A 13,724-nucleotide genomic window follows, 5' to 3' on the forward strand; every position below is an offset into this window, starting at 1 on the left:
GCCAAGCATTAAATTAATTTTTAAATATATTCTTTGTTGAATTTTACTGGCATTTAAAATGACTAATATAGAGAGACTATAAGTGGGCCCATATGCACTCTTGGTCAGGTAATACTTAGAACAATGTCAAACACTCTAGTTGCTATGTCAGTTGTTTTACAAAATTTTTTTAAAAATTTGAACAGCAGAGAGAGAGTACAGAGAACTCCCATCTACTGGTTCACTCTAAGATGCCCACAGTAGTCAGGGCTGGGCCAGGCCAAACTCCATCAAGGTCTCCTGCATGGGAAACAGGGGCCTCGCTGCCTTGGCTGCCACCTGCTACCTTCCAGGGTGTGCATCAGCAGGAAGCTGGGGGAGAGTGGCGCTGGACTCAGATCTGGACACTGCAGTACACCCCCGCTGGCAGTGATCGCTAGGCCAAACACCTGCCACACTCTGTCCATTTCATCGGGCAGGGACACTGCTTATCCCCTACCTGCTTACTCTAGATGAATCCTTCGTTACACCTAGTGTAACCTAGTGGTCTACTAAGTAGAATTAGATCAGAGCACTTATTCTCAACTTCAATGGGATAAAATGTACAAACACATGTGGCATATCATTGGGGTCTTAAACTACGTTTCCAAACCCATTAGATAATCATTTTTCCTGTAACTGTTTAAGATTATTTCTTGTTTGAAAAGCAGAGTGACAGAGAAAGAGATCTTTATCTACTGATTCACTTCCTCAAATGGCTGCAACAGCTGGGGCTGATCCAGGCCAAAATCAGGAGTCTAGAACTCCATCTGGGTCTCCCACATGGGTTGCAGGGACCCAGATACTTCAGCTTCCCTTTGTTACCTTCCCAGGGGCATTAGTAAAAAGCTTGGTCAGAAGCAGAGTAGCTGGTACCCCAGTATGGGATGCTGGCATTGCAAATAGCGGCTTAATCTGCATTGCCACAACACCGGCCCCTGTTATATCTTTTTTTTTTTTTTTTTTTTTTTTTGACAGGCAGAGTGGACAGTGAGAGAGAGAAACAGAAAGAAAGGTCTTCCTTTGCCGTTGGTTCACCCTCCAATGGCTGCTGCGGCCGGCGCACCATGCTGATCCGAAGCCAGGAGCCAGGTACTTCTTCTGGTCTCCCATGCGGGTGCAGGGCCCAAGCACTTGGGCCATCCTCCACTGCACTCCCTGGCCACAGCAGAGAGCTGGACTGGAAGAGGGGCAACCGGGACAGAATCTGGCGCCCCGACCAGGACTAGAACCTGTTGTGCCAGTGCCGCAAGGCAGAGGATTAGCCTGTTGAGCCATGGCGCCAGCCCTATTTTTAAGAACTCTTAGAATACACTCTGAAACGTTCTATGAAATCCATCACGTTAATCTAGGTTTCAGGTAAGAGTTTGAATATTGTTCTAGAACTTTGATATAAAGTGATTTCAGCCATAAAACTTTGTATGAAGAATGGTTTTCATATCTTCAACCAAATTCTTCATTCCTGAAATGGCTGAAGGGCATTATTTTTTGTGAAAGGAATTTTCAAATTCATAGGTAAAATTGACTTCAATAAAACTGAGGGGAGCTGGTGTTATGCCACAGATTAAGCTACCACTTGCCGTGCTGGCATCCTAGTTCAAGTCCCGGCTGCTCCGCTTCCACTCCAGCTCCTGCTAATGCACCTAGAAAGCAGCAGAAGGCCAAGTACTGGGACCCCTGCCACGCACATGGGCGATCTGGATGCGGTTCCAGACTCCTGGCTTTGGCCTAGCCCAGCCCCAGCCATTGCGGCCCTTTGGGGAGTTAATCAGCTGATGAAGATCTCTCTCCCTCTCTGTCATTGTGCCTTTCAAATAAATCTTCCAAAAGCTGGGGTTTTTTTCTTTTGAAGCAATGTATAAATTAACTCCAAAAAAGGTGAGAAGCATTTTTGAAAAAGGAAAGTTATTAAAATAATATCAACCACAACATAAAGTGTGATTAGTATATTATAGTCTGTGATGGTGACTCACCCATATTCCTGTCCATGCCACTGGTGTCCTAATGCAAGCCACCTGCTCATCTGCCCACAGGCTTTTCCCTTGGCTTGTGCAACAGGCTGAAGTGTCCTGGAGCTACTGTCTCTGGGAGCAGCCCTCAGCCAACTCACTGATGTCTTAGGTAGGAAAACAGTATGGTTCCCATCATCTCTTGGTGGTCTTTGGTTGCTGTGAGCCACAGTTGCTTGTAGTGATACCTTTCCTGGCCCCTAGAATTGGTCGGAAATTGCACAAATCTGAACAGCAAATACCTTAAGTATATTAACATGTAGGAGTCAAGATAACTGTGGTATAACTGATAATCAGTAAGGCTTGCCTGCTTTGTGCAGTTGAAGGAGTTTTGAGAAATGCTTCATTTTGTTTTAGATGCTAATTCTTGAAATCCTGAAACCCAGTATAAAAATGATCAAATTGTAACCAGCTGCAAGAGACAATATGAAAATGTAAGTTGCTGCATTGTAGTGGTTGCTTCTGGTTATAAGAGGTCTTCTCCAATATGGTGCTGTCCACAGAGTGTTGTCAGTTCCTGGTAATGACAGCGTTTGGTCTCTCCTGACAAGTAAGCGGGAATGAGAACAATTAAACAGTAAAACTTCATTTAGTGAGGACAGTGAACTACATCTGAGTGCTGGGAGGTCTTATGCTCCGACGAGGCCGTCAGTGTGGAAAACGTTTTGAAGGCCCTCCTGGACAGAGATCTGCCCGACAGCAGCTTCAGACCACCCACCTAGCGAAGACAGGCTAACTGTGTTAACATGCGGTTGCTGGTGTGCAATGTAGATGGGCAAACTCCAGCAGTCTTAGAGGTGCCAATCACCCAGTAAAATAAGAATACCATTTAAAAATATATTTAGAAAAATGTGCATTATATCCCACATTTAGTGACTCAGAATATGTGGTAAATTATAAAAGATTTGATAAACCCTGCAGGAACCATTTTAGGCCAGTTTGTAAAGACACTTTGACCATGTAACCTTACATTTGACACTGAGCCTTGGAGAAACTCCATAGACCCCTGCTGCCTCGGCTCCAACACCCTGTGGTTCAGCGTCTGCAAGCCAAGCCCTATTTCTGGCTCGATGCTTTGGTCTACATGAGCATCTTTGTGTGTCCATGCATGCTTCACCGGGTTGATCTCTTGTTCCAAATGAAAACTCCGTTTTTGTCTCACATTCCTGCTTTGCTCTAGTGGTAATTTCCTACCTATGATAGTGAGTGTTCAGCCTTGGATTTTTTTTTTTTTTTAATATTTATTTATTTGAAAGGAAGAGACAGAGAAAGAGGTCTTTCATCCACTGTTTCCCCAAATGGCTTTTACAGCCAGGGCTGGGCCAGTCTGAAGCCGGGAACCTGGAATTCCATGTGGGTCTCCCACATGGGTGTCCGGAGCCCAAGCACTTGGGCCATCTGCTGCTGCTTTCCCAGGTGCATAAGCAGGGAGCTGGATCAGAAGCAGAGGAGCCGGGAATCCAACTGGCGCTCTGATACGGGATGCTGGTGTTTTAGTGACTTAACCCACTGCACCACAACATCGGCCCCCAGTCATGGAGTTCTTAAATTTCATTCTCTCAGTGATTTTGCACTCATGTTTACTAGACTTTCTTCCTATTTATAGCATTTCTACTTTTCCAGTTGAAACGCTGATCCTTCACTTACCATAAGTTATTAAAGCAAATAACTATGCTATTTGTAACCTCCAGTGTTGCCTTTCTAGACCACTGTTTATTAACGAGGAGCCGTCCCTTCCTATATACTAACTGATCTCTGCAGATTACCTCTATCTGTGTAACTTGAAAAGAAGCTGTTAAGGGTAATGGTATCAGACTATTAATATTTCTCAGTTTTGCCATATATTTTCTAGCATTTTTTAAGTAGGCTTTACTACTAATTCACATGGTAAACACCTGTCAAAACGCATAACCTTGGGGCCAGCTTTGTGAGCAGCAGTTTAAGCCGGGTTAAGCTGTGGCTTCCGACACCAGCATCTCATACTGGAGCAACAGTTTGAATCCTGGCTGCACTGCCTCTCATCTAGTTCCCTGCTAACGTGCCTGGGAAAGCAGCAGAACAGGGCCCAGTGAGAACCCAGATGGAGTTCCAGGTTCCTGGCTTCAGCCTGGCCCAGCCCTGGCTATGCAGTATTTGGGGAGTGAACCAGCAGGTGGAAAATTTTTTTGCTCTTTTCCATCACTATGCCTTCCAAAAGAAATAAATCTTTAAAAATAGCCTTGTACCTATGCTCTAGTTTTTAAAAGTACTTTTTGAACTAATCATTAATCTCTAAAAACAACCATTCATTGTGTAGCAATGTTTTGCCAGTGAATTATGGACCACATATATGTTGGGAGTCCTGTAAATTTCTCAGAAGTGTCCCTGTCATTAAGTGACATATGACTGGAAATAATCCTTGTTATAGTTTGTCTAGGACATACTATTAGGTTCGGGCAGATACTGTCCCTACGTGAGCATAATTTTAATTATAGAAATGGCAATTGCATGTTTCCATCTAGTAGAGTTTGCTGCAGGAATAAACTTGGTCACAGATCAGCATCTCAAAATCAGGGTGTTGGAGCTGACAGCTAAAACTGCTCTGGGGGTAGGCGTTTTGCATAGCTCAGGTCACTGGGACACCCCCATATCCCACACTGGAGTGCCTGATTCAAGACTTGGCTTCTCTGCTTCTGATCCATCTTCCTGCTAATGTACATCCTGGGAGGCAGCAGATGATGGCTCGAGTACTTGGGAGCCCGCCACTCACATGGGAGACCTGGACAGAGTTCCAGGCCCTTGGCTTCAGCTTGGCCCAGCCCAGGCTATTGCAGGCATTTAGGGAGTGAATCAGAATCAGGGTATGCAAGGTCTTTCTCTCTCTCTCTCTCTCTCTCCTCTGCTTTCCAAATCAAATGAGAATAAAACATTTTAAAAGTGAAACACCAATGTGAGGATTTGTATTGATCTCAGACTCCATGGATAGATGGTCATCTAAGCTTTGTATTAGTTTCCTGGGGCTTCTGGAACAAATTACCACGAACTAAGTGGTTTAGAGCAACAGAAACTCATTCTCTCACAGTTGTGGAGGCCAGAAACTACAAATCCTTCCTCCTTTCCAGCTTCTGGCCACATTGCTCCAAACTCCATTTCTGTCTTCACAGTGCCTTCTCTCTGTGTGTCCACTTTCCTCTGCCTGTCAAGAAGGCATCAGTCAGTCTCTGTTGACCGTCAGAATCTCACTGAGCAGCTTTTGCATGTAACTAAACCTGTGTTTTGGGTCAGCCCACTCCAAAGACACTTAAAGTTTGGTGGAAGTCCAGCTGTCTTCAAATGTTGCAACAGACAAAAGCAGAAGTATAAATAATAGGAAACAGGGACAAGAAAAAAAAATTTTTTTAAAGATTTTATTTGTTTGAGAGGCAAAATGACAGAGACAGTTCTTCCCTGCATTGGTTCACTCCCCAAATAGCTCAACAGCTGGGGCTGGGCCAGGCAAAAAAATGTCAGGAGCCAGGAGCTCCATTCTGGTCTTCCACATGGGTGGCAGGATATTAACATGCTGTACCACAATGCCGGACCCCAGAAATAACACTTTTTAAAGCCATTAGTAAAATGACGCTTGGTTTGTTCAAATACCAGAGATGTGCTTATTTCATGCCTAAAATATCTATTTTGAAAGCATTTGGCAAAGCTGTGGCCTTCAAACAACTTTAGAAATAAAGAGTCCTGCTACCCGCAGCTCGATTTGAAGAGAAGAAGCAAGTCCAACTCGGAACCCAGAAATTTTTCTCTCAACCTGCTTTGTCCCAGACGGGAAGGAGTCAGGAAAAGGCAGAACCCTTCCTTTGTTTCCCACTCCGAGCAAGGAAGGTTTTCTCTAACGCAGAGACACAGCCATGGTGGCAAGGATCTTGGGTTTGGGACAAGCACATCTGGGTTCAGTCCCAGTACCCACTGAGACAGTGAGTCCAGCCATCATCACGGGAATGCATTTGACACATCCCCATCGCTCCTGAAGCTTTTTTTTTTTTTTTTTTTTAACTCCCAAGTGTGTATTGAGGCTATAAAGAGGCATAATATCAGATCGGCTCCGCGGCTCACTAGGCTAATCCTCCGCCTTGCGGCGCCGGCACACCGGGTTCTAGTTCCGGTCGGGGCACTAGATTCTGTCCCAGTTGCTCCTCTTCCAGTCCAGCTCTCTGCTGTGGCCCCGGAGTGCAGTGGAGGATGGCCCAAGTCCTTGGGCCCTGCACCCGCATGGAGACCAGGAGGAAGCACCTGGCTCCTGGCTTCGGATTGCCGCAGTGTGCCAGCTGCAGTAGCCATTAGGGGAGTAAACCAATGGAAGGAAGACCTTTCTCTCTCTCTCTAACTCTGCCTGTCACAAAAAAAAAAAAAAAAAAAAAAAAAAAAGCATAATATCAGAAAAACCAAGCAAGGAAAATTCCATTCTCACTCCTGTTTAGTTTTCCTTGTCAGATGCATCCTCCAATTGCAATGGAGTCTCCTGGGAAGCAAAAATGACCAACTGCAGGCTGATGATTGTGCCATTGGTTTAATTCTGAGGCTGCTGCGAAGAGCAAACCGCTTCTGAGGAGCCCACCACGCTGATGATTCTCGGAGCTACACCCGGGTTCCTTTGCGTTGTGCTTCTCCGCTTGGAAGGGGCTCCTTTTCCAAAATGCTACGTCAGGGTTCTGAAACCTGGCTGGCTCCTGCTTCTGAAATGTTAAGTCACATGACAGGGTCTGGAAGGGGAAGTGATTCTGTGCAATATACCACGTTTAAATTCTGCTTTCGCTGTTTACATAAACGCAAGAAGGGGAAGAAGCCAAGAATAGGCCAAGGCAAGTGAAAACCGATTCTCAGAACGCTGTGTGCCTCGGGTTCTCGATCCCTGCTGGCCCGGCGGGTTTTCACTTCATTCTGTGAGAGCCCGCGGGACCCAGGGCTCTCAGCCAGGAAGCGTGATCTGCTGAGACACGCGGGTGAGAGAGGAGGATTCCACGTGCCTGGAGTTGGCCAGGGACAGCCACGGCTACCCCCGCCTCGGTCCAGCCATAGTTTGTCTGTGGCCCAGCCCTTGAGACCCTGGCGTGTGCCTTCTCTCTCCGTCACACGAGAAGACAAGGCAGCCAACAACCGGTCCCGAGCAGGCCGGCGCTGGGCGCCGAGGGCCGCCGACACCATGGACAGCTCTCCCGGCGCCACCTGGTTGGCCCGGCGAGCTGGCGGGTGCAGCCCGCCCCCTCGCCCGGCGCTCGGCGGGGGCGCCAGGGGGTGGTCCCGACGCCCTTCCCGGGCCCGTCTCCACACCCAGCCCCCGCAGCTCTCCCCACAGTCCCTCCCCGGCGCCCGCGGGGAGGGACAGAGAGCGCTGGAGAGCCCACGCGCGGGGCGCCAGGAGGCCGAATCCGCCCTCTCCCGGCGTCCCCGGCGGCGGGACCTTCAGCTGCCTCCGAGGTCACGCCGCCGGTGGCGAAGGTCGCTGCAGGTGCAGGCGGTGGCAGTCCAGCGGCGCGGGCCCCCGCCGAGCGCCCCGGCGTGGGCGGGGCCTCCTTTCCTGAAGGCCCGCCCCTTCCCCCGCAGGGGGCGGGCCTTCCGCCCCTGTCCGCGGCGCAATGCGGAAGAGATGGGTCTGCTGGAGCGGAAGTGACGTTTCGAGCGGCTGTGGCGGCGGCGGCTGCGGGAGGAGGAGGAGGAGGAGCCGGAGGAAGAGGTGAGGCAGCCGGCGGCGGGGCGGGGGCGGGGAGCGGCCGCGGCCAGACCCACCGGCAGCCGGGCGGCGGGTGGACGCGTCCTCGGGCGGTCTCCGCCGCCGCCACAGCCGCAGTGCGAGGTGAGCGGGTGCGGGCCGGGTCGTGAGGAGACAGCGGCTGGTGCTGGGCGCCGCGTCCGGCCGGGGCTGGGGTGACAGCGGCTGTCATCAGCCTTGCCGGCGGGAGGCGGACCGGGTCGGTCCGGGCGCCGGGGCATCTCTTGTGGCGCATCATGGAGGCGTTGGGCTGCTCACTGCCCCCGCGGCCCTGAGCGGGACCCCGGGCAGGGTCCGTGCCCGGACTGCGGCCGGGTGGCCGTTCCCCGCTGGCCGGCGGCGGGGCAGCGCCTGGCTGCGGTGCTCCTCCGGCTCCTCCGCCCCGCCGGCAGCTTGGAGCCGGCCTGGGTCGCCTGCTGCCTTCCCGCCGCCGCGGAGCGAGCTCCAAGTTTCCGAGCCGCTTGCCGCTTTCGGCGTAGGGACAGACCTCGGAGCAGGAAGCTGATAAACAGCTCCGACAGACAGACAGGCTCGGAAACACATTGCCCCTTCGGGAAACGCGTTACACGGGGAACTCGTCTCTTAGCCAGACCGTTGGTGGACTCCCGTTGCCAACAGCCTGGCATGCCTTGCCCGGAGCGAATCGGGAGCCGCTCCTTGGCTTGCTGGGTGGACGTGGTGACGACCTGTCGTTCGGAAATCAGCCGTTCTCCCCCGGCTCCCTCTTGTCCCACCACCCCCACCCCCAGGGGAAGCCGCAGGGAGGGACCGCTGGGTGCCCGGCGTCATTGGCTCTGCCTCGCCCGCTGTCTGCAGGGCGGCCTCCGAAGAAGGCAGAATGGCGTTCAGCAAAGGATTCCGGATCTATCACAAGCTGGACCCCCCGCCGTTCAGCCTGCTGGTGGAGACTCGGCACAAGGAGGAATGTCTCATGTTCGAGTCCGGGGCCGTGGCCGTGCTCTGTAAGTCCCCGCTCCCGCCGGGCTGCGTCCGCAGGATTCCGGCTCAACCTTTTCTTTCTTTCTTTCTTTCTTTTTTTTTTTTTTAAGAGCAGACCCTGGACAGCCCTCTGGCTCGTAGCGCAGCGAGCGGGTTTGTGCTTTTATGTCCTTTGACGCAAACCTGTTTTCCCTGGGCGCTCTTTCTCAGTTAAGTTTCTGTTGGGAGGTGGTGCAGGTTTTGCTTACAAGGCTTTGCTTGCTTGGATCCTTTGGCGGCTGCCTAAAGTAAATTTTTTTTTTTCTCCCAAAGAAATGCTGCTGCAGTCTATCTCGTAGCACAGAAACCCGTAACATGGTTTGCTCGGCATATTACACTTTTGATAGGTCGTCTTAACTCAGAATAGTGGGTATTGTCGGAGGTCGTCAGATCCTTATGTTTTCATTAAGAGGATTGTAAACAACTTCAAGACGTTGGTGTTAGTGCGGGACTGATTTTGCATTATTTAAATAGTTTTTTTTTTTTTTTCTGTAGTCTGCTTTAAATGACTGCTGTGGCACAAGAAAAATAGTAGGTTAGTGAGATTCCGATCAGGTTGTGAGCAGATGGATGAAATTAAAAATAAAAAGGTGCATGCGAATGTTATGTTCCTTCCTTGATACGTGATTCAGGCAGTTGACCCCAGTTTTGGGTTATTTCACATATGCTGGTGTTGTGTTAGAGGTTTTCTAGTGATGACTAGTTGTTGTTATGTTTTCCATTATGTTAGGATCAGTTTAGTTACTGATCACACTTTAATAAATCAAAAATTATAGTTTGAAAGGTATGCTTACCCTTAAATATTTTTCTCCTTTAAACTTTCTCCTGGCTCAGTAAGCAAAGACCCTAGTGTTTACATATAAAATAAAAAATATTAACATCAGTTAGTGTTAACCTGACTAAATAGTGTAATTTCATACTGATGGGGAAAAGGGTAGTGACATAGTGAAAAGTCTTAATAGATAACAGTGTATGAGAAGTGTGTATGTGTTTTGGTATATTTAGTAGCATGGATTGAATGAAGAAGGAGGAGTTATCTTCTAAAAAACAAATACAGTAGTGGTCATAATCAGTTTGGGCTCACTTCAAATTGTTTTTTATATTTATAAATAGAAATATATCTTGTTGAAATGTCAGTTTGCATGGCACAATTCATAATTTTTCATTCTACAATTATACTAACGATGAAATCTTATTAAAAATATGGGAGTTGAACAGATGTTGTGGGTGAAGCCACTTCTTGGAACGCCTGCGTCCTGTAGTGGTGCTGGGATTGAGTCCCGCCTCTGCTTCCTCCGACCAAGCTTTCTGCCGGTGCTCGTGGGAGGCAGCAGACGATGGCCCAAGTACTTTGGTTCCTGTCTCTCCCTGGGGAGACCAGATTGAATAGACTTCATCCTGACACAGCCCTGGCTCTTACAGGCATTTTGGGAATAACCAGCCAATGGAAGATCTCTCACTGTCTGTCCCCTGTCTCTGACACTCTGCCTTCTGAATCAATAAATAAATCTTTTTTTTTTTTTTTTAAGGGTGGGTGGGGGGCCGGCGCCGTGACTCACTTGGTTAATCCTCCGCCTGGGGAGCTGGTATCCCATATGGGCACTGGATTCTGTCCCGGTTGTTCCTCTTCCAATCCAGCTCTCTGCTGTGGCCCGGGAAGGAAGTGGAGGATGGCCCAAGTGCTTGGGCCCTGCACCCGCATGGGAGACCAGGAGGAAGCTCCTGGCTCCTGGTTTCGGATCAGTGCGGCGCCAGCCATAGCAGCCATTTGGGGGGTGAACCAACAGAAAGAAGACCTTTCTCTCTCTCTCTCTCTCACTATCCACTCTGCCTGTCAAAAAAAAGGGTGGGTGGGTGGGAGTTGTGACACTGTGGGTTAAGCTACCTGCTTGCAATGCTAGCATGCCATATCAGAGTGCCAGTTTAACTCCTGGCTACACTGCTTGTGATTCAGCTCTCTGCTAATGTGCCCGGGAAGCAGTGGATGATGGCCCAAGTGCTTGGGTCCCTGCACCCATGTGGGGGACCTGGGAGAAGCTTGTGGCTCCTGGCTTTGACCTGGCCCAGCCCTGGTTGTTGGGATCATTTAGGGAGTGAACAGTGGATGGAAGGTCTGTCTCTGTAACTCTACCTTTCAAATAAATAAATAATTTTTAAAAAAATATGTAATCTTTTGGGTACATTATCATCTTTATAAAATTCTTAAAATAGTAATATTTAAGGTCTTTTTAACTAAATCATTTTACTTATAAGATTAATTTAGTATTTAGTTTCAAGTGATACCAAAGTGTTTATTGTGTAATTTTTTTGAGATCTATTTTATTTTATTTGAAAGGCAGAATTACAGAGAAGGAGAGGCAGAGAGAGAGGTCTTCCATTCATTGGTTCACTCCCCAAATGGCCAGCACGACCAGGGATAGAGCTTCTTCCTGGTATTCCTGGTGTCCCATGTGGGTGGCAGGGGCCCAAGCACTGGGGCCATCCTCCACTACTCTCCCAGGCCATTATCAGAGGGCTGGATCAGAAGTTTAGCAGCTGGACTCAAACAGGCACCGGTATGGGATGCCAGTGCTACAGAGGTTTAACCTGCTGTGCCTCAGGGCCAGCCTGCTGCTCCACCTCTGATCCAGCTCCCTGCTAACATGCCTGGGAAAGTAGCAGAAGGTGACCCAAGTCTTTGGGCCCCTGCACTCATATGGGAGACTTGGATGAGGCTTCTGGCTTTGACCTGGCCCAGCCCGGGCTCATGCAGCCATTTGGGGAGTGAACCAGCAGATGGAAGATCTCTTTCTCTGTCTCTATCTTTGTCTCTTTCTCTCTGTCTCTCTCTCCCTCTCCCTCCCCCCTCCCCGTCTCTCTCTAACTCTGCCTCTAATCATTTTTTAAAAAAAATTTTATATGTTTATTTGAGAGGTAGAGTTACAGAGAGAGAGGGAGAGACAGAGATATCTTCCATCTGCTAGTTTACTCCCCAAAGGGCCACAATGGCTGGAGCTGAGCTGATTCGAAGCCAGGATCCAGGAGCTTCTTCTGGGTCTCCCATGCGGGTGCAGGGCCCCAAGCACTTGGGCCATCCTCTGGTGCTTTCCCAGGCCAGAGCAGAGAGCTGGGACTAGAACTGGTACCCGTATGGGATGCTGGCGCTGCAGGCAGAGGCTTAACCCACTGCACCACAGTGCCGGCCCCACTAATGATTTTTATTTATCTGTTGCATTCAAGGACCTATGCTTGGGAAATACTGACATGTTCTTATCCTCTTCAACAATCCTAGCAACTTGAAATCTTTTTTTTTTTTTTTTTTTGGACAGGCAGAGTTAGACAGTGAGAGACAGAGAGAAAGGTCTTCCTTTTTCCGTTGGTTCACCCCCCCAAATGGCCACTAATGCCAGCGTGCTGCGCCGATCCGAAGCCAGGAGCCAGGTGCTTCTCCTGGTCTCCCATGGGGTGCAGGGCCCAAGCACTTGGGCCATCCTCCACTACACTCCTGGGCCACAGCAGAGAGCTGGACTGGAAGAGGAGCAGCTGGGACAGAATCCAGCACCCCATCTGGGACTAGAACCCAGAGTGCCGGCACCGCAGATGGAGGATTAGCCAAGTGAGCTGCGGCGCCGTCCATTGAATTCTAATATATCTTGCATATTAACCTACTAGAAGAATCTTGTAAAATAATTTTTGATATTAAGCTGAAGTATAACTTGTTTTTCACTAAAATTAGTAAGTTCACGCTCCTCAACCTGCCAGTCAGAACCTTCACAGTCTGGCTTAGTGTTCATCTCCTGGAAGGAGACCGGTGTTTCCTTGGGGCTCTCTGCAGCCTCTTCTGTGCTGCTCCTTGTTCTTCCTTCATCCTCCGAGACCGCTGGGTGCTTTCCTCTGAATCGACAATCCAAGCCTGCGCGTCCCAGTCACATCTGCCTCACTCAGTGCCAGCTTGCTTTTTTTTTTTTTTTCATAGATTTTGTTTATTTTGAAAGTGAGAATTACAGAGAAAGAGGGTGAGATAGAGAGGGGAATCTAACATCCACTGGTTTACTTCCAAAATGGCCACAACAGCCAGCGCTGGGCCAGGCCAAAGCCAGGAGCTGGGAACCCCATCTGGGTCTCCCATGTAGGTAACAGGCCCAAACACCTGGGCCGCCTTCCCCATCCTTCCCAGGCCATCAGTAGGGGGCTGGATCAGAAGTGGAGCAGACAGAGCATGAACCAGCGCCCATCGGATGCCAGCGTTGCAGGCGGCAGCTTTACCTTCTGTACCACAACACTGGTTCCTCCAGCTCATTTTTGTCTCTGCCTTTCGTTCATCTCTGTAGAGCTTCATCTGTATCACAAGATGAACACTTTTGATTTGCTGGTTTGTTGTTCTTTAAATATTTGTGTTTTTCTTGAAAGTAGATGGTAATGTGACTTTGGCAGGACTTGATCTTCATGTACTGAAAGTTTGTAATTTCACCTGTCTCTAGTTGCCCTAAGTTTAAAAATATTAGACATTTTAGTTAACACATAGTGTTGAAGGTTTGTGTTCATTTATTTTTCCTAGCTTATGCCAGGAGTGCCGTGAGATAACATAGACAAAATGTTACTTTTCATATGATTAGCACATATCAAAAAAAGATTGCAAAGGAAAAATAAAATGAAAATAGTCTCTGACCGTGGATCCGCTTGGCAACTGTCTGCTAGTTCAGCCTCAGGACTCCATCTTTAAGTCCTGTTGACAGGATTCCAAGCTTAATTCAGTCATAATACCCTAATTTACTCAGTAAGCAAATGGCTTTCACCCTGTCTGCACAGTGTAATCACCAGTGAACTTCTACAGATACTGTTCCCGGACTCCTGCCCATCAGAGATGTTGATATAATTATCAGGGTGATCTTTTTTTTTTTTTTTTTTTTGCTGTTTTACTTACATATGTATATATTTCCAGAATTTCAATGCTGTTATTGTTTATTATGGGACTAATAAATAGTTTTCTTGAAATCCTCAGG

The 13,724-nt window shown here is 48.7% G+C and overlaps 1 protein-coding gene across 3 annotated transcripts in view; it reads left to right on the top strand.

Annotated features, from left to right (window-relative positions):
- Positions 1–7,630: 7,630 nt before the first annotated feature.
- SYNJ1 (synaptojanin 1) overlaps positions 7,631–13,724 on the top strand; it is a 105,589-nt gene continuing 99,495 nt past the window's right edge. For 2 of the 3 annotated variants that reach the window (XM_062206032.1, XM_062206012.1), the window contains exons 1-2: positions 7,631–7,728; positions 8,581–8,726. In XM_062206032.1, the coding sequence (XP_062062016.1) occupies positions 7,631–7,728; positions 8,581–8,726 (244 nt within the window). Of the gene's footprint in view, positions 7,729–7,769; positions 7,849–8,580; positions 8,727–13,724 lie in introns of those variants that run through there. The other variant, XM_062206022.1, reaches the window with a different exon arrangement.

Source organism: Lepus europaeus, chromosome 2 (genome assembly GCF_033115175.1).
Source record: "Lepus europaeus isolate LE1 chromosome 2, mLepTim1.pri, whole genome shotgun sequence".
Lineage (NCBI taxonomy): Eukaryota > Metazoa > Chordata > Mammalia > Lagomorpha > Leporidae > Lepus > Lepus europaeus.